Genomic DNA, 20,962 nt, shown 5'->3' on the forward strand with positions numbered 1-20,962 from the left:
CCCGACTCTTGGGTACATGAGCATCTACGTGACATACTTCTATGACCAGATTCTGTAATCAGGCAGCAATATCTTGCCATAATTCAGCAGCCCAGATGGGCTTGCCTCTGCACTGCCAGTTGCTCTGCTTCCATTGCTGTAGCCACCCCCATAGAGCATTTGCCACCAACCATGAGTCAGTATAGAGATAGAGTATTGGCCATTTTTCTCATTCAGCAATATCTAAAGCCAGATGGATGGCTTTCACCTCTGCAAACTGATTCAATTCACCTTGTCCTTCAGCAGCTTCTGCGACTCGTCATCTAGGACTCCATACAGCAGCTTTCCACCTTTGATGTTTGCCTACAATACGACAAGATGCATCAGTAAACAGGGCACCTTGCCTTTCATTCTCTGGCAGTTTATTATATGGTGGAGCCTCTTCAGCACGCACCACCTCCTCTTCTGGCGATATTCCAAAACCTTTGCCTTTTGGCCAGTCCATGATCACTTCCAAGATTCCTGGGCGATTAAGGTTTCCTATTCAAGCCCGCTCTGTGATAAGTGCGACTCACTTACTCCACGTAGCATCAGTCGCATGATGTGTAGAGGGGACCCTCCCTTTGAACATCCAGCCCAGCATCGGCAGTCAGGGTGCCAGGAGGAGCTGTGCTTCAGTACCAGTCCCTTCTGAGGCAGCTCGAACGCCTTCATATGCTGCCAATATCTCCTTTTCAGTTGGAGTATAGTGGGACTCAGATCCCCTATATCCTTGACTCCAAAACCCTAGAGGTCGACCTTGAGTCTCTCCTGGTGCTTTCTGCCAGAAGCTCCAGGTAGGGTCATTCTCCCCGGCTGCTGTGTAGGGCACATTTTTAACATCTTGACCTGCCTGGACTGGCCCAAGGGCTACGGCATGAACTATCTCATGTTTAATTTGTTCGAAGGCTTGTTGTTGCTCAGGGCCCCATTTGAAATCGTTCTTCTTCCGGGTCACTTGATAAAGAGGGCTTACAATCAGACTGTAATTTGGAATATGCATTCTCCAGAAAGCCACAACGCCCAAAAAAGCTTGTGTTTCTTTTTTGCTAGTTGGTGGAGACATAGCTGTTATTTTGTTGATCACATCCATTGGGATCTGACGACGTCCATCTTGCCTTTTTATTCCTGAAAACTGGATCTCCTGTGCAGGTCCTTTGACCTTACTTTTGTTTTATGGCAAAACCGGCTTTCAGAAGGACTTGAATTATTTTCTTCCCTTTCTCAAAAACTTCTTCTGATGTGCTGCCCCATATGATGATGTCATCAATGTATTGCAGGTGCTCTGGAGCTTCACCCTCTTCCAGTGCAGTCTGTATCAGCCCATGGCAAAGGGTAGGGCTGTGTTTCCACCCCTGGGGCAGTCGATTCCAGGTGTATTGGACACCCCTTCAAGTGAAAGCAAACTGTGGCCTGCACTCTGCCGCCAAAGGGATTGAGAAGAATGCATTAGCAATATCAATGGTGGCGTACCACTTGGCTGCCTTTGACTCCAGTTCATATTGAAGTTCTAGCATGTCCGGCACGGCAGCGCTCAATGGCGGCGTGACTTCATTCAGGCCACGATAGTCTACTGTCAGTCTCCACTCTCCATTAGACTTTCGCACTGGCCATATGGGGCTGTTAAAGGGTGAGCGAGTCTTGCTGATCACTCCTTGGCTCTCCAGCCGACGAATCAGCTCATGGATGGGGATCAGGGAGTCTCTGTTGGTGCGATATTGCCGCCTGTGCACTGTTGTGGTAGCGATCGGCACCTGTTGTTCTTTGACCCTGAGCAACCCCACCACAGAAGGGTCCTCTGAGAGACCAGGCAAGGTGGACAGCTGTTTAATTTCTTCCGTCTCCAAGGCAGCTATACCAAAAGCCCACCGGTACCCTTTTGGGTCCTTGAAATACCCTCTCCTGAGGTAGTCTATGCCCAGGATGCACGGAGCCTCTGGGCCAGTCACAATGGGGTGCTTCTGCCACTCCTTCCCAGTTAGGCTCACTTCGGCCTCCAGCACAGTCAGCTGTTGGGATCCCCCTGTCACTCCAGAAATACAAATGGGTTCTGCCCCTATATGGCTTGATGCCATTAGGGTACACTGTGCACCGGTGTCCACTAAAGCCTTATATTCCTGTGGGTCTGATGTGCCAGGCCATCTAATCCACACAGTCCAATAAACTCGGTTGTCCCTCTCCTCCGCCTGTCTGGAGGCAGGGCCCCTCTAGTCCTGGTCATAGTACTCGTTACCCACTTCTTGTAAATATGAATCAGAAGTCCTTTCAAGAGGATCAGAGGTGAGATCAGCTCTTCTATTCTTTCTGGGAAACTGCCCACTGGAAAGTGGAGCGACGATTTTTCTGGAGGAACCCGAACCCCCTTTTGTAATTGTTTTTCCTTGCAGCTCGCGTACTCGTGCCTCTAGGGTCGAGGTAGGTTTTCCATCCCACCTCATGTCCTCTCTGTGGTCATGCAAGTGAAACCACAGGGTGGCTCGTGGTGTGTATCCTCTATATCCTCTCTCTTGAGCAGGAGAACGCTTATTCCTAATAGCTGAGATACTGGTCCGTACGGGTGGAGGGTAGGGCATATCCTCTTTGAATTGCCGGAACTCCCGGGACAGTTTCTCTACAGCAGAGACGCAGGCCCTTAGGGAGGAAGAGAGACTTTCTTCGTATTGCCGGAGTTGGCCAGCCAATTCATCCACCGTTGGTCTCTCTCCGTCTTTCCAGGCCATTACTGCTAATGAGTTGGCATATGATGATGGTGCACTCCGTACAAACTTCCGCCACATAGGTCACGTGCAATTGACTTCATCTGGATCTTTGGATGATTGCCCATTGTCCAAGTCACCATAAATCACTGTCCTGGTTTCAGCCAGGGTAGAGTTAATTTTCTTCATAGAAGCTAGCGTGAGGCTATGTTTTGGATTTGGGATGAGAAAATGTTGATAAGGTGCTGATGTTTTGAGTTGTTGCTAAGTACTCAAGGACAGTCCAGCTTCTCATGCTGGCCTGCAGCGAGCAGGCTGGGGGTGCACGGGAAGCTGGGAGGGGACACAGCCGGGACAGCTGACCCAGGCTGGCCAAAGAGATATTCCATACCATATAACGTCATGCTCAGTATATAAAGCTGGGACAAAGAAGAAGGAAGGGGTGGAGGGACGTTCGGAGTTATGGCATCTGTCTTCCCAAGAAACCATTACGCGTGATGGAGCCCTGCTTCCCTGGAGATGGCTGAACACCTGCCTGCCCATGGGGAGTGGTGAACAAATTCCTTGTTTTGCTTTGCTTGCGTGCGCGGCTTTTGCTTTACTTATTAAACTGTCTTTATCTCAAACCATGAGTTTCCTCACTTTTACTCTTCCAATTCTCTCCCCCGTGCCACCGTGGGGGAGTGAGCGAGTGGCTGCGTGGTGCGTAGTTGCTGGCTGGGGCTAAACCACGACAATCACCTCCAGCACAGCTAGCTCCCTCAGGTACCGGATACCTTTCTCCATGGTGGTCCACTTGCCTGGGTGACATAGAACATCTCCCTTGAAGGGATACCTTTCCTTCACACCCGACAGGAGTCGCCTCCAGAGGCTGAGGACGCGTGCACCTTTTCCAATTGCTTTGCCAATGCCCCCTTCCCTAGAAAGGGATCCCAGCTGCTTGGCTTCCCTACCCTCTAATTCCAGGCTACTGGCCCCATTATCCCAGCATCGGAGCAGCCAGGTAACAATGTGCTCACCTGGACAACGGCTGAAATCCTTTCGCATATCTCGCAATTCACTCAGGGATAGAGATCGGGTAGTTACCGTCTCTTTTATGAGTTCTTCCTCTTCCTCCTCTTCAAGCGATGACTCGCTCTCTTCCCTCTTCCGTCCTTGTGATGGCCCTGCTTCGGAGCACTCTGCCTCCTCACTCTCTTCCTCTACCTCCTTCTTAGAAAAAGCGTCTTTGTCCCTTACTAAACGAACTGACTTCCGCTTCCAAGATTTCTTCTTTTGTACAGGGGCGACCAATACCGGGACAGGCTGGTTCTCTGGTTCAACTGAAAGAGTCTGAGTAGGTACAGTGCCCATTGCAGGGGTTGGAGTAGTCGCAGTACCTGTCGCAGGGGTTGGAGTAGTCACATTGTCATCAGATCCAGAGACCCTCTCTTCCCTTTGAATATTGTTAAATAGAGCTCGGTAGGCATGGGCCAGGCCCCAGCACATTGCAATGATTTGTGTCTCCTTGGAACTGCCAGGCTGACAGCATACTTCTTCCAAATATTCTGCTAGTTTATCAGGATTCTGCACTTGTTTGGGAGTGAAGTTCCAAAACACCGGAGGTGCCCACCGTCCTAGGCATTTGCCTATTAATAATATCATTGGTGTGTCATCATGGTAGCAATTGGCACCTGCTGTTCTTCAACATGCAGCAACTCCACAACAGAGGGATCTTCTGAGAGGCCAGGCAAGGTAGACAGCTCTTTAATCTCCTCTGTGTCTGTGGAAGCTACACCAAAGGTCCACCGGTACCCTTTTGGATCCTTGAAGTACCCTCTCCTGAAGTAGCCTATGCCAAGGGGCCTCCAGGCTGGTCGCAATGGGGTCCTTCTGCTACTTGTCCCCTGTTAAGCTCACCTCAGCCTCCAATATAGACAGCTGTTGGGATCTCCCTGTCACTCCAGAAATCCAGATGGGTTCTGCCCCCTTGTACCCTCATGGCATTAGGGTACACCATGCACTGGTGCCCACCAGAGCCTTATACTCCTATGGGTCTGATGTGCTAGGCCATTGAATCCGCACAGTCCAATATACCCGGTCATCTTTTTCCTCCTCCTGGCCAAAGGCAGGGACCCTCTCTATTCTTGTTCCTCATCAGAGTATTCACTGTCTGACCTTTGCGGTGCCAGACCAGAAGTCCCCTCACCAGGATCAGGGGAGGTGATTTCAGTCCTTCTATGTCTGGGAGATTGCTGATTTCCTTCTTGTGCCTCTACAGTGACTAAGCTGACAGCCTTCTTGGGTGACCCCTTCTTAATAGTTGTCTTCCCTCTCAGTTCACGTACATGGGCTTCTAGCTTGCCATCCCACTTCCTCATGTCCTCCCCCTGGCCACTCAGGAAGAACCAGAGTGCTATGTGTTATGCACCTGGGGCTCCCTTTCCCTCTCACTCTGGAGCAGGAAGGGATTGATTCCATAGGGTGCCCCTGACAGCCGAGGCACTGGACCATGGGGATGAGGAGGGACAGAGATTTTCTTCAAAGTTTTAGAGCCAGGAATTGTTGCCAAGCTTTTAGAATATGACACTGGGGCATTTTGAAACACCTTCCTCCACATGGCCTGTATGCACAGGACATCACCCGGATCTTTGGAGACCTCATCATTGTCTAGGTCACTATAGATGACTTCCAGCACTGCTAATTCTTTTAGGTGCTGGATGCCTTCTGCAGTGGTAGTCCACTTTCCTTGGTAATACACAAGATCTTCCTTGAAAGGATATCTTGCCCTCACACTTGATGGGATCCATCTTCAGAGACTGCAAATTGCTGCCTCTTTTCTGATTCCTCTATCAATTCCCTGGTTTCTTTCAAGGGATCTCAGCTGTTGGGCTTCCTTACCTTCCAGTTGTTGACTTGCTATCCCAGCATTGGAGCAGCCAGGCATCATCTGGCTGGTAGCTGTAATCTTTTTGCATGTCTCAAAGTTCTTTTGAGGTCAGGGACTAGGTAGTTTCCACCTCTTGGGTGTTTTCTCTTACTCCTTCCTCTCATTTCTTTGCTGAAGGACCAGCTTCCTGATCCTCCTCCTCCTCCTTCCTGACTAATATAGACCTGTTGACCTCCGTTTCCAGTGTTTCTTTTTCACTACTAGGGCAATTACTGTAGTTGGGGTTTCGGTCCCTATCTCAACCATGGTGTCCTCAGATGTAGTTTGGGCCCCTGTCTCAATTATTGTGTTCTTAGAGGTGTTTTGGGTCCTTGTCTTAACCACAGTCCTCTGATAATACTGAACTGTGTCTTGGTAGGCACAGGCTAGGCCCCAGTACAGTGCTAGGAGCTGCTGGTTTTCATTGGGGTAGGCAAGGCACCCTACTATCAGGTGGCGTGTCGGTTTACCAGGACTACTTGTCTGTTCAGGTGTAAAATCCCAGGCTATGGGAGGTGATAACTGCCCTAGGTACCTGCCCAAATCCTTCCACGCACCCTGCCACCCAGGGACCAGCCACCTCAGGGCATATTGCAGTATTGTCTCACCCAAAAGTTGTTTCCCCTTACACCAGGATGACACCAGATTCCACAATCCTGACAACAAGCCGACAGTGTTAATTAGTAATATTAAACATCTCACAAGGATGTTTAAGGGTGAACAAGGCCCTTGGGAGCCTGCGCAATAAAACCACCCACATCAGTCCCAGATGGGAAGAGGGAGGTGTATTCCCTCATCCTCTCCACAAGATAGCTCCCCCAGCACAGTATGGGCATCAATGCCAGGGACAAGGGCATAGCCATTGTTTGTATTAACATGTTCACAAGCTCAGAAAAATAGAGAGATAAGCAATGCAGCCAGCAAACTCTGTGATCTGCACAGAAGCTTGCCACATAATAATTACTATAGCTATAGCACACTCAATTCAAAATGGCTGTTGTCTTGTGCCCCACGTTGAGCATCAAAAAGGACTGTGGTGTGTTGACCTTGGCTGGCCACCAGGTGCTCACCAAGCTGCTCTATCAGTCCCCCTCCTCAGTGGGATAGGGGGAAAAAATCAGATGAAAAACTCGTGGGTTGAGATAAAGGCAGTGTAATAAAGAAGAGCAAAGGCCACACGCAGAAGAAAAAAGGAATGCAAAAAGATTTATTCTCTACTTTCCATCAGCAGGTGATGTCCAGCCACTTCCCAGGAAGTAGGGCCTCAGTACGCATAGCAGTTGCTTAGGAAGACAAACGCCTTAATAATGAATGCCCCCCTCCCCTCTTCCTTTCTCTTAGCTTTTATTGCTGTGCATGATGTCACATGGTATGGAATATATCTTTGGTCAGTTTGGGTCAGTTTTCCTGGCTATGTCCCCTCCCAAGATATTGCCCACCCCAACCTACTGGCCTTTGTGGGCAGGGGGCAGGTTGGAGAGACAGCCTTGATGCTGTGGGAGCACTGCTCAGCAGTAGCCAAAACACTGGTGTGTTATCAACGCCATTCTACCTACAAATACAAAGCTCAGCAGTATGAGGACTGCTATCGGGAAAGTTAACTCCATCCCAGCCGGACCCAATACAGGGATTTGCAATTAAAATTATATTAATTAATTCTCATGTAAATGAGAAAAATCTCATGTCATATGAGATTCTGCAATGTAGTAGTACAGAAATACAGATCTGATATTAAGGGACAGTGCATGGCTACTACTTTATAATGTCAGATTCTCCTGTTACTAATTTTTCATTGCATTCCTCCAGTTCTTATGTCATTTTTTTTTTCTTTTCTGTTTTTCTGTCCAGATTTTTGCAGAATTTATTGAGGTGGATAACTAGTGACCAAATGTTAGACACTCATTTTGTGGACTAGAAAGGGACAAGTAAAAATTTCTGTATTAATGTTTTGACTTCGATATGGATCAATAGAAGCACCCACACTTTTATAGCTGCCTGACAACTTTTTTTTCCTTTTCACTCCTACATGCTTTTATAATTGTTTATTACAAATATGTAACATAATTTCAGAACGTTTTCTAGTTTGGGGTTTTTTTCAGTCCTGATTGCATAATTTAATCTACAGAACTCTGTTTTCCACATGGAGCTTTTTTTTACTGACTTTGGCATTAAAGTAAATGACAACTTCTGGTCTGTAACAATATGGGCTAATGGTTACAGTGAAACACATACTGATGTTAGCATCTTACATGAGTACTGCAGTCTGTTGCTCAGGTAACATACTCAAAATGTACTTGGCTTTATGCTGCACCAAATTGTATTACATTAAATGTTTGCCCATTATGGACTGTTTCCAACCTTTGGATGCATTATACATGCCCAAAACATACAAACTTTTCACAGATGCAGTTGGATGTATGCCTTTTACATACACACTTAGAGAAAAGAATTAGAATTATTTTCAGGTGTTTTGAAGAGCATCTGCAGAGTGCAGACACAGGTATAGAAACACACTCAGAGACAAAGGCAAATGAAGGCTAGGTAAAGACCATAAAAATGTACTTTATGGAGGTAATCTTTCAGAACAGAGTGAGTGTAGCAGCAATAATGACATACAGTTGTGAAGATATTTTTTCCTATTCTTCTCTTCTCTGCTATTTTGAATGCTATAGGACAATGCTGGAAGACCATTTCCCCCCCACATACAGATAGAAAAGGTTAAGCACCACCTAGCTATAGCTATCTGTATGGGCCTTGAATTTATCAAATGTTGTACAAATGCATCGTCTTTTCTTTGACTTCCTTTCCCAGATAATTTCTTAAAGCCCTAATGAATTTACATGTGATAATCACTCATGGATATAATTTATAAACCTATTATACTATTCATCTTCTATAAATAACCTCTGTACTTATTGTTTCTCCTATTTCTTTTCTTTATAAAACAATGTCACGTCATCTGCTGAATTTCTTTCTCTTTTAAGATATGTTTCTGCCTTGTTGACCAGCTTCTGCTTTAAGCAGAACTTGAAACAAAACCAAAAAACAGAACCATTGTTCTGAACCTGTTGGTTCTTAAAACACAGAGTACTGAAATACAACATGGGACCTTAAATTTTGAGTAAATACAGATACACAAGGGATGTGGTAAGGAACAGTAGACTTTTTTTAAACCCATGTCACTTTTAGGGGCACAGATTGGTAGAAATCAACATATCCTGAGGAATTATAGCAGCAGGTAAAAAATGGTTCAATCACTTCAGAAGGCCCAAGAAAGGAAATAGGAAATAGCAGGAAATAAGAGGCTTAGGACAGGAAGAGTAAGCATGTTCTCTGCTAAGGAAAATTCTGGGTTTGACCTGAGTCATTAACCTCCCAGTAGATGAAACTATGGGAATATTGATGGAACAACCTTAATAATGACTGTACAGAAATGGCATCTCCTTAAATCTTCAGAGCAAGTTGCTTATACAAAACTATTATGGTGTGTCTAGCTTTTTCTTTAAGAAACCTGTGCATTTTCTGAAAGCTGCTGGACTTCCACATATGGAAGGGATTGCAGCACATTCTGGTGATTGCTATAACTTTTATCTAACTTTCCTCAAGGTGTCCTAGGCTGCTAATTTCATGTTGATTAAAGTATGCCAGTACCAGATACACTGTCATTGCTTTCAGTCAAATCTAGTGTTTTCAAAAGTGGTAGAAGTGGACATAACTCAGGGCCCTAGAAATATTACATGGACTGATCATGGGCAATCTCATCAGCATTTTCATAGACCAGCCATTGTTATAACGGTATTTGATGCATCCAAATGTGTTACTCAACAAAAGATTGAAAAATTACTGCTCCTACTCACCCTATGGAATAGAATGACAGCTAATGTACACTAATGACAGCTTCATGGTGCTGTCAAGTATCATGTGCCCTTTTATTCTGATTAATGATGTTACCCTCATGTGGTTCAGGAATTTGTAGCATTGTTTTACTTCTTGAAACTGGCTGGCCTGTTGGTGGTCCTGTTCTCTTTTTTTTCTCAAGGTAGACAAAAGACTTCTCTGACAATGAATCTACAGTGCTGAAAAACATGCATTAGAGCTTTGAGGTAATTTACACTTAAACATCTCAGCTCCTGTCAGTAACTTTCCTTTGAAATAGCTCAAATGGTTTTTCCACTTAGGAAGTGGGGTTTTTTTACATATTCTCTGCTGAAATAGTTGCTGAGATAAGAGGCTGTAGTTTTAACTGCTTACACAATGTCTGTTTAGAACGAAAGACAACACTGCAGAATAAAGAAAGGTCATGGTTTTGTTATGCTTGATATCTGCAGGCACAGGACATAAAACTGCTCTGGAAGTGTGTTCTTCTTCCAGAGGATCAGAAACACAGATAGCACAATGCAATGTGTTTTTCACTTATATTTAGAAAATGTTTCTTAGGGGCAAAGCTGCTATGAAGGCACTTCTCCAAGCCTGAGCTCCTGTAGGCTTTGTTATCCTTCAGTCATCTAAGGAAAGTGTCTGCTGCAACACTTCTTGGCAGGGAACAAGTCACCAGGCCATGAAAGAGACAAGCATGTGTTAGTCTTTTTCTGCCCTTCCTTTTTCCTAGCCTCCCTTCCATTCCCTGCTACTGCTTTCACCAATGCTTTTCCAAAAGGGATACCTGAAGCTTACATATCGCTATTTGGATGTGTTATAGGCAGTGTAGTCTTAGGGCTGTTCCTGCTGCAGTTTAATCTCTTAACATGTTCAGGACATTTATAGGATGTACATGAAAATAGGTTTCGCAACACTTAATTTTCATTGTCTAAATTAATGAACAATTGATAGGAGGGAAGAAGAGAGATAAATAAAAGATATGAACATTTTATTTGTAGGATTCAACTTTTAGTTGGTAATAGATAAAATATTTTTTAAATCAAAATGTGTGTGAAAATATGAAGGATATTAAATAATAGAGCAAAAAAGGTTCTTTCTAGACTTGAGTATTTTTTAATCTGGCCTTTGGTAAATTTAAGGGCATGTCGTTATAAATCCATCCTTTTCAATTTCTAGAACCTGCCATTTTGTTTTACTTTCTCCCACCTGCTTTCAACAATCACTTCATAGGTCCTGTTAATTTCTCTTTTACAAGTCTTTTGTGTTAGCTTGCACATCTTTAAATGTCACTAAAACTTTCAGCAGCCTTATATGAATTATGTAATATATCTACTTCTGAATATTAATGCATATGTGTGAAACCCATACCTCCTGTTCACAATTGCTTGTATTGTTCTCAGATGGCATGTGGCTAGGTTTTTAGATCATATTTTGTGTAGATTCCAGCTTCAAAGCCAGACAGATAGATTTACATCCTGTACTTTTTTGTGATTTTTGATCCTCTCCTTTCTGCATCTTTGTGCACGTCTGTTTTGCAAGTAAAGTATGATGCTAGTGAATACATTTTGAGCAACTTCTTCTTATTTATGTAAGAATTTGCATAAGGAACTTCTCTGCCCCTCATAGGCAGGTATTTTATGTCTGTTAGTGACTGAATCTCAATTATCAACTGAAATGCTGAAAATAAGGTTTGGCCTCACAGGTCATTCAGTTTGCCACCTTTTTGGAAGTTTCTATGCTGTGTACTGCTGTCTGCTAGTAAGTGTTCTAACATGCACATGGATTTTGCTTGAGCTTCTGTTAGGTGGTAGTGAATTCTTGTCTCTACTTCCTTGCTCTTCCTAGGAACAACTTCTTCAGAAATAAAAGTATAAATTAGAATCTCTTTAGATTAATATTTTCTGAAAGAAGCAGCTTCAGAATAAATACATTTTTGTGTGTGATTTATTACATTACAGAAAATATCTACCTAAAATTCTTTATGAGATAGGAACATCGTAACACTAAGTAGGAGATGGTCTCTTCAGTTAGTATTGCACATTATGGCTTTATACATCCACTTAGATCACATATAAAAACATATAGCAGCATAGGTAATCTCTAAACCAAATCTGTGATGACATCAGGATTAACAGATGTCACTTGATTCCATGTGAATTATTGCATAAAACCAGAAGGAAGGGACTATGGATTAAACACAGCATTTAGCATGAGCATAACTATTCTATTCCCTCACATACTTCCAGTGTGACTTCAGGCAACCCAATTAATCTCTCTGTAGCTCTGTTTTGTAGTCTCTACAACGGGCATAATCAATCTGTATGATGGGAGTACTGTGAGGTTTAATTAATTCCTATTTGTAAAGCACTTTGAGAATCCTGGATGGGAAGTGCTCTACAAATGCAAATAGAAGGGCAGAGTTCTAACCATGCTGTTATAAAACCCTCTGCATGTTTTTCTAACTTATAAGTCTTTTGTTGGTCACACCATGAAAAAAACTGAGACTAACTTACATTTTCAGTGCAATACAGAACAATTCTTCAAGTTCATGAATGTCTTCAAGCTCTGTGTAGAATGTGAACATCTCAAATCATTGAATACATGAAGCCTTTTTTTTCCCCTTGAAATGAAAGAAGGGAATACCCTCCCATGTGACACATTTGAACAAATGAAAACTGTTCCAATTTCTGAAACTGTGTTCTAAATTTTGCACATTCAATTTCTTCCAGATCACCACAGACCTGAGGCAGCGTTGCACAGACAGTCATACTGGAACCTCAGCCTCTGCACCTATGGCTGCAGGCATCATTGCACTGGCACTGGAAGCAAAGTAAGATCTGAGTTATATTCTGAAGAAAAACAAAAACAACCCCCTCCACTTCCCCTCCTCAGGAAGCTGTAGAGAGCAATGAAGTTGCCCCTCAGTCTCCTTTTCTCCAAACTAGACAAGCCCAGAGTCCTTAGCCACTCCTCATAGGACATGCCTTCCAGCCCTTTCACCAGCTTTGTTGCCCTCCTCTGAACGCATTCAAGGACCATAACATCCTTCTTAAATTGTGGGGCCCAGAACTACATACAGTACTCAAGGTGAGGCCGCACCAATGCTGAATACAGCAGGATAATCACCTTTTTTGACCATCTGGTTATGCTGTGTTTAATGTACCCCAGGATGCGGTTTGGCCTCTTGGCTGCCAGGGCACACTGCTGACTCATATTAAGCCCACTGCTGACCAGCACCCCCAGATCCTTTTCTGCAGGGCTGCTCTCCAGCCACTCCTCTCCCAATTTATACTTGTGCCTGGCATTACTCTGTTCCAGGTGCAGAATCCAGCATTTGTTCTTGTTAAATTTCATGCCACTGATAATTGCCCAATGCTCCAATCTATCTAGATCCCTCTGCAAGGCCTCTTGTACCTCAAGAGAGTCAACGACACCTCCCAGTTTGGTATCGTCAGCAAACTTGCTAAGGGTGCATTCAGCTCCTGCATATTGCATTATCAATGCATATCATTGATAAAAATATTGAACAGAACCGGCCCTAGAATTGAGCCCTGATGAACACCGCTGGTGACCAGTCACCAGCCAGATGTAGCCCCATTCTCTACAACCCTTTGAGCCCTGCCCTTCAGCCACTTCTTCACCCAGCATACCTGGAACCTGCTCATCTCACATTTGGACAACTCTACCAGAAGGATGCTGTGAGGGGTAGAATCCAAAGCCTCACTAAAATCCAGAAAAACTACATCCACTGCCTTCCCTTCATCCACCAAGCAGGTGCCCTTATTGTAGAAGGATACTAAATTAGCTAAACAGGACTTTCCCTTTGTGAACCCATGTTGGCTGTGCCTGATGATTGCATTGTCTATATGGATAGATCTGGCACCTTTTATTCAGGGATCTCAAAGTGCTTTAGAAACTCCGTGTCTTAGAAATTCACAGTACCCATCCAAGGTCAGGAAAGATTTGACACGATGGAAATGATGGCAGAGTACTCGGTGTTGAAATAACTTGAAATGGTGTTGAGCACAGGCAGTTTCCATTGAATGGTTTAAGGTATCCTCACAATGGCTTAAGGTCCAGTGCTGTCCAGGATCTGCTGTACTCTGCAGGCTACTGTAGGTCGATTCTTGCATTTATCAGGCTCCTTTTCACAGTCTTTGTTCTTGAACATTAAAAAAAGTACTGGGACAGTGCTGGGCTAGTATGAACATAAATTAATACAATACCAAAAAAACACCCTCACTTCTGTGTGTTGAAACAAGCAGTCTATCTTTTCTAATGGGTTAAGTTTCACAGCTTTAAAAAAAGTAGATAATATAGCTCCTTAGTCCTTTTACCTTTAGCTCAGAAAGGTTTTCTCAACTGCAGGATTTTGCTCTTTGTGTCTACTATGTATCTTTAATGTGTTTTATGTAACAGCAGAAATATTAGAGCTTTATAAGGTAAATCGGTCTTTTAAAATCTTATGCATTTCTCTCTGCTATGTTGAATTGTATTTGCAGGTCTAAATTGTAATGCTCCACCCCAAATCCTGCTTGAAATGAAATGCTTCTAAGTATGTCATGGTTTAGTCCCAGCCAGCAACTAAGCACCACGCAGCCACTTGCTCACACCCCCATGGTGGGATGGGGGAGAGAATCGGAAGAGTAAAAGTGAGGAAACTCATGGTTTGAGATAAAGACAGTTTAATAAGTAAAGCAAAAGTCGCGCATGCAAGCAGAGCAAAACAAGGAACTCATTCACTACTCCCCATGGGCAGGCAGGTGTTCAGCCACCTCCAGGAAAGCAGGGCTCCATCACGCGTAATGGTTTCTTGGGAAGACAGACTCCATAACTCCAAACGTCCCTCCACCCCCTCCTTTTTTGCCCCAGCTTTATATACTGAGCATGACATCATATGGTATGGAATATCTCTTTGGCCAGCCTGGGTCAGCTGTCCTGGCTGTGTGCCCTCCCAGCTTCCCATGCACCCCCAGCCTTCTTGCTAGCAGGCCAGCATGAGAAGCTGGACTGTCCTTGACTACTTAGCAGCAACTCAAAACATCAGCACGTTATCAACATTTTCATAAAACTGACAGTGCACCTCATTCTTTTAAAAGGTAGTATAATCACTGAGGATGAAAGGAAAATGGAATTCCAATTGTAAGGGGTCAAGAGTGTCAGAGGAAGACACTTCAGATTTTTGAAAACTCACCAGATGCAACACTTCCCACACTGATTTTCTTACAGATACTCCATCAACAGGAGAGGAAAGCAGTATACTGACTGCTTCAGCACAGTTTTGGGTACAGAGAACATATATCTGTGTCTTCAAATTCAGAAGAGGATTTTGTCCCATTTAAGAGGAGTTTGTTCATAAATGTAGTAAGAGGCTAAAAGTGATAAGGTGGTTGAAGCAAACTGTGGAAACTCTTTCAAGTGACTTTGTATATAGGATTCCAGTGTAAGAAAAAATGAGAGGTTATTATTTGAGTCCATCAGCCTTAGCTAGGTCTTTGCTGCATTGATTGCCTATTATAAAAGGGATATTTAAAAACTGTGAGTTAGAAATCTTTTTATGAATATTTCCATTTTTGGAGGAGGTTTAAAATAAGGCTCTTAATGATGAAGTGTTTTTAAAGTGTAAACATAAGTATTTAATTTAGAACCTGTGTTTCTCTTGAGCTTTAACCACCTGTGCACTTTCCAATTTCAGTTACTATAGTGAGATTAAATTGGAAGTACTTCCTGAGTTAAGGTTGCCCAGTGATTCCCATTTTAAAGGTCCTGGTTTCACTTATCACAACCTTGCCAAAGAGTAATTCTATTCCCTATAGATTCTTGGTTCACTAAGTGTTCCCCTGCGGGAGAAGGATGGACTTCACAACTCTATGAGAGTTATATTCCGAAGCCGTTTATTGTCTTGTCTGACTCCAATATATATCATAATTTTCGCTTAGTCACTGCGCACACACTCATGATTGGTTACAACTTGTTACACACACTATTGCAATTGGCTATATACAAAATATCACGCGCTGTCCACGCGCCCCTCACACAGTCAGGATTGCTGCTTGCAGGTGTTCCTGTTTTCCCCGCTTATTCTTAGTTGTTTATCACAGCTCCTTCTCCTCAAGGCCGAGCCGTGCAGATATCCAGCTGTTTACCAGCTTCTCAGTGCCACAGCTCCTTCTCCTTAAGGCCGAGCCGCGCAGATCAACACCACAGCTCCTTCTCCTTAAGGTCGAGCCATGCAGGGTGATCCCAACATCACCCCCTTTTTGTTTATCTATAAACAAAACCTGATGGATCATTTGCAACCTAAGGACTGTGAGGAAGATGGACCATCTGTACATGCTTGTATCGTCCTGTGCTGCAAACTCAGCCCAGCAGTCGGTAGGTGCCAGCTATACGTGGGCGTCCCCACGGAGGCAACGGTGGCCTTGCCGTACACCGATCCCCCTGCTCTTCGGGAAATCCCGGCATTTACACATTTACCAAGGAACGAGTTTCGACACACGTGGCCAGTGAGTGTCGGAACACGCCTCGGTTGCCACCTCTCAACACAGGGAGCCTATGGCGCATGTGCCCTCTGGCCAGAAGTGCTGCACGCGCCACAGCCACCCCGTCTATTGGTTCATAGGCTTTGTTCACATGGCATCTTACTATAATCCAGCAGTCACATATCAACTATACTTAAATTAATAGCAGAACATTACAAGGCAAACAATTCTAGTTGTACTACTCCTAGTGATAGAAGCTATAAAGCTATGAAAACCAATATTATATCTTACCAAAGGATTTGTAGTTATAGAGCACTTTGCCTTAAAAGCTTTCCATGTTTGTCTAATGATAATTTTCAAATTAGGAACTAGGACGCCCATAGCACAGTCCCCTGACCAGTTCCCGGGCAGCTGTTTCCCAGCCCATTGATCTCCACACAGCCATCATGACCCTTCTGGCAGATTGAAAAGGGATTGCCTGGGGAGGAAAGAGACAGACAGAAGGTGTCCTGTCCTGTTTGATTTGCTAATGTTACCCATACATTTTCTTTTGGCTGAGGTGGCATCCAGGTTGCGATGACACCTAACAGTATCAAGATGTGTCTGACGATGACGATGGTGACTGTTCCACCCATGGTTTTACCCATTTTGCGGGCAGCCAACGAGTTCCAGAATCTGTAATGACACAAGCATAACCTCGTCCCCAGGTTAGCAGTTGAAAAGGTCCTTCCCACATATTCTTTTCCAAATTTTTAACTTTTACTTGCACATTTTGTGTTAACTCAAACAGACTTCCTGTCATTCCTTTTACATGTTTTATTATGGGAGGCACTGTTTCTCCTTCTGCTAGATGCAAATAATTTAACACATATAAGGCTTTATTCAAACGTTCTTGGGGTGGTGTGGTAGCCTCTCCCCCTTTTTGTTTTTGCAATAAACACTTCAGGGAACGATTCATTCGTTCAACAATAGCTTGTCCAGTTGGGGAATGTGGTATTCCAGTAACATGCGTCACTCCCCATTGAGCAAAAAATCTTTGGGTTGACTGGGCTACATAACAAGGACCATTATCGGTTTTAATTTGTAGGGGTATACGATGGGCTGCAAATGCAGCTCGCAAATGCTTTTGTACATGCCTACTAGTTTCTCCTGTTTGTGCAGTGGCCCAAACTACTGCAGAACAGCAATCAATTGAAACATGAACATATTTAAATCTTCCAAAGTCAGCGACATGTGTCACATCCATCTGCCATAGTTGTAGCGAATGCAATCCTCGGGGATTTACTGGAATCGCGATACCTGGGCCTATTTGTTGACAATCAGCACAAGTCTGTATAATAGCTCTAGCATCACCTGCACTTAGATTAAATTGTCTCGTTAAAACTTTGGCAGATTGATGGAAAAAGGCATGAGAGGCTTGTGCTTCACCTAAACGGTCCGAGGCAGGTCCAGCCCATACTGCGGCAGTCAGCCGATCAGGTCTTGCATTTCCTTCCACCAATTCCCCTGGAAGGTTGGTATGGCTGCGTATATGCGTAACGTAATAAGGATGTCGTCTTTTCTGCAATAAAACCCAAAGCGTTCTAAATTGTTGATATAGCTGTTCCTGCTGTACCTGTCTGAGGATTGAACCTTCCAATCTTTGGAGTACTCCAACTACATATAAAGAATCAGTAATTATATTCACAGGTTCTTCAGACCATAATTTAAAGGCTTCAATTACTGCCTGTAGTTCTACCTTTTGAACTGATCCTGGCACGACAAGTACCCGTTCTTTCCATTCTCCGTGCTCTCGCCATACTATTGCTGCCTTGCCTGTCTTCCCACCACCATCCGTAAATGCTGTAGTACCTTGAACTGGATATTGACTACACTTTGATTTTTCTTCTATTTCATGGTTTTTAAAAAAGGTGAACATTTTGTGTGATGGATAATTAATCTGAATGTCACCTTCAAATCCTGCTAATGCAGTTTGGAAGGGAACAGAGTGCTGCAAAGCCCAAGTCAAATATTCTTGTTGTAATGGTATTAAAATCGTTTTCGGGTCTTTTGCCGATATATCAATAATTCTGTTGCACCCTTTCATAATCAAATTTGCAAAACACTCTACTTTCGTGGTGATGGTTTTTCTGTGCTGCTGAGGCAAAAAGACCCACTCTAAAATTCTCAATGGGTCTGCTTTTGATTCTAGCTTTGTTATCCACTGTATTATAAGTGCATAGGGATGTCGCTCGTGATTGATTACTGCCAAAGTGATCCCTATCGAGGGGTCTATCCTAGAACTAAATGCTTGAGTTACCTTTTCAGAAATGTTTGCTACTGCTTCCCGGGCTTCCTTGGTCAATTGTCGAGGAGAGTTTAACCTGCTATCCCCTCGCAAGAGCTGAACCAAGGGCTCCATATCTTGGTTTGTGATCCCACAAATAGGCCAAATCCAGTTAACGTCTCCTACCAATTTTTGTACATCATTTAATGTTTTAATCTGAATTCTTAATTCAACCTTTTGGGGGGTCACCGACGTTTCAGTGATCATCCACCCCAAGTACCTCCAAGGCGCTTCCGTTTGTATCTTTTCCGGCACCACTTGCAGCCCACTTTGCCTCAAAAGGTCAACGAGCTCCCCCATCATTTCTTCTGGATTTAATTGATCACCAGCCAACAATATGTCATCCATATAATGATAGATGAAATATTGAGGCCACCTTTTTCTGATTGGCTGTAAAGCCCAATTTACATAAATTTGACACATCGTGGGTGAATTTTTCATGCCTTGTGGCAATACTGTCCAATGATATCTTTGCATGGGTTGCGCCTTGTTTGTACTTGGGACTGAGAATGCAAAATGTTTGGCATCGTCTTTATGCAGAGGGATTGTAAAAAAGCAATCTTTGAGATCTATAATCAAAAGCTTCCAATACTTCAGTATCATACAGGGAGATGGTAGCCCTGGTTGCAAGGCTCCCATGTCCACTATAACCTTATTGACTTCTCGCAAGTCATGTAATAATCTCCATTTTCCACTTTTCTTTGGAATCACGAAAACAGGTGTGTTCCAAGGACTAGTGGTTGGCACAATATGGCCTTTTTCTAGCTGTTCTTTTACCAAATCTTCCAGGTGGGCGACCTTTTCTGCGGTCAGCGGCCATTGATTTACCCACACTGGATCATCGGTTTTCCATTCCAGTTTGAGCACAGGTCGCGTTTCAATGGCCGCTACCGAAAACCCTGCGGATCGCTAGAGAGTGATACATTCATTTGACTCAGTACATCCCGCCCAAGCAAACTTAATGGTAATGCGGCTACATAGGGTCGTACTGAACACACTAGCCCGTCTGGATTTTCACAGGTTAAGGTTGTTATGCTCTGTTGTGTTGCAGAAAACCCACCGACCCCTACAAGTCCGTGAGCTGGAGACTGAGCCAGCCAGCCTGGCGGCCACTCTCACTGACTGATTATGGTCACATCAGCTCCTGTATCCACTAACATATCGATGGTCCATTGTCGCGGTCGCACGGTGGGGTCAGGATGCCTAAACTTCATTTTCAAAGTCGGTTTTCTTCTGCTGATATCTAATGCTAGAAAGATTTGTGGTCTTCCTGTTGAGCCAAACCCTCCATTCCCCCTCACTGATTGCGCTGCCTGAGGTACAGAAGCAGTAAAAGGCACCAATTGTGCAATACGTGTGCCTGCAGGAACCGCAACAGGAGGAGATGGAGTCCACAACATTACTTTGTTGGTTCCCGTATAACCAGCGTCAATGACTCCAGGGAGAACAAAAAGTCCCTGCTTTGTTGCTAAAGATCGTCCTAATAACAAAGCACTCAATCCATATCCTAATGGTCCATTCGCATTAGTCGGGACATCATAAACTGATGTGTCCCATAAGGTAACTTTTACTGTTGTTTCCACCTCCACTCCGGCGCTCCCTCTGGTTCGGGCACTAAGGCTTGCCAAGCAGCCTGGTGGTGCTTCCCCATTTGTGTCATCGCGCGGGGTGCCTTCGCGCTCGGTCGCCCATTTCCCAATTTCATACCATCCCGATGATACTTTGAACAGCATTCTGAGGCTTGATGACCAAATTTTTGACATCGACTACATGGTGCTGCTGCTGGGCCTATTCCTTGCTGAAAGGGTCCTTGTTGGAAGGATTTATGACCTGTCTCAATCTGCCTAGGTCCTTTCCTTGTGGCCTTGCACTGAGCCCTAAAATGGCCTCTTTTTCCACAATTAAAACATTTTTTCTCCCCTTTTCCATTTATAAATGGCTTAATTGCTGCTGCAAAGGCACTTGCGAGAGTTTCTGCCTGATGTGTGGCAGAGCCTACTCTGTTGCAGGCTTCTACCATTTGTACTAACGTTGCTTCTTTTGGCAAAGTTAACAAAATTCTTTTACAATCTACATTGGCATTTTCTACCGCTAAATTCAACAACACTGCTAGTTTTGCGTCTTCATTGGTATACACCTTATTCAAAGCGTCTCTCAGATGATCAACAGAAGACATATATGGTTCATCTCTCCCTTGTCTAATTTGAGTGTAAGATGGTTGCCTCTTTCCCTCCTCAGGGACTGTTCGCAACGCATTCAACGCTAGTCGCCCAACTAATTGCAAGGCTTCTAAAGGCAGCCGAGCTTGCAATCTAACATCCACAAACGGTCCCTGGCCTGTCATTTGTTCCATAGTAATGTTCTGAAGCGGATCGCCGTCTTGACGCTCCAGGTTTCTCAGGGCTTCTTGCATACAGAGTTTATACCATCTGTCTGCCCACAATAACCTTTGGGTTGGTGTCAGTAACATATCTATCATCTGCCAACAATCCCATGGTGTAAGAATCATTCCCGTGAATATGTTATCTAATAAAGCTTGCGTGAAAGGTGATTGCAAGCCATAATTTTGCACTGCCTTCCACACTTCCTTAATCAAGTCCCAATGAAATGGGTCCCAGCGATTGGGCCCGTGAGGCTGTACACTAACGGGGAA

At 44.1% G+C, this 20,962-nt stretch overlaps 1 protein-coding gene across 1 annotated transcript in view; it reads left to right on the plus strand.

The window, feature by feature from the left end:
* The window catches only part of LOC309415057 (proprotein convertase subtilisin/kexin type 5-like), a gene marked incomplete at both ends in the record, with an annotated part of 280,059 nt that overhangs the window by 179,215 nt on the left and 79,882 nt on the right, over window positions 1-20,962 (plus strand). Inside the window, one exon of the mRNA XM_082012448.1 lies at window positions 12,231-12,331. Within this exon, the coding sequence (XP_081868574.1) occupies window positions 12,231-12,331 (101 nt within the window). The remainder of the gene's footprint in view (window positions 1-12,230; window positions 12,332-20,962) is intronic.

The sequence above is a fragment of the Phaethon aethereus genome (genome assembly GCF_964289735.1).
Source record: "Phaethon aethereus genome assembly, chromosome: W".
Lineage (NCBI taxonomy): Eukaryota > Metazoa > Chordata > Aves > Phaethontiformes > Phaethontidae > Phaethon > Phaethon aethereus.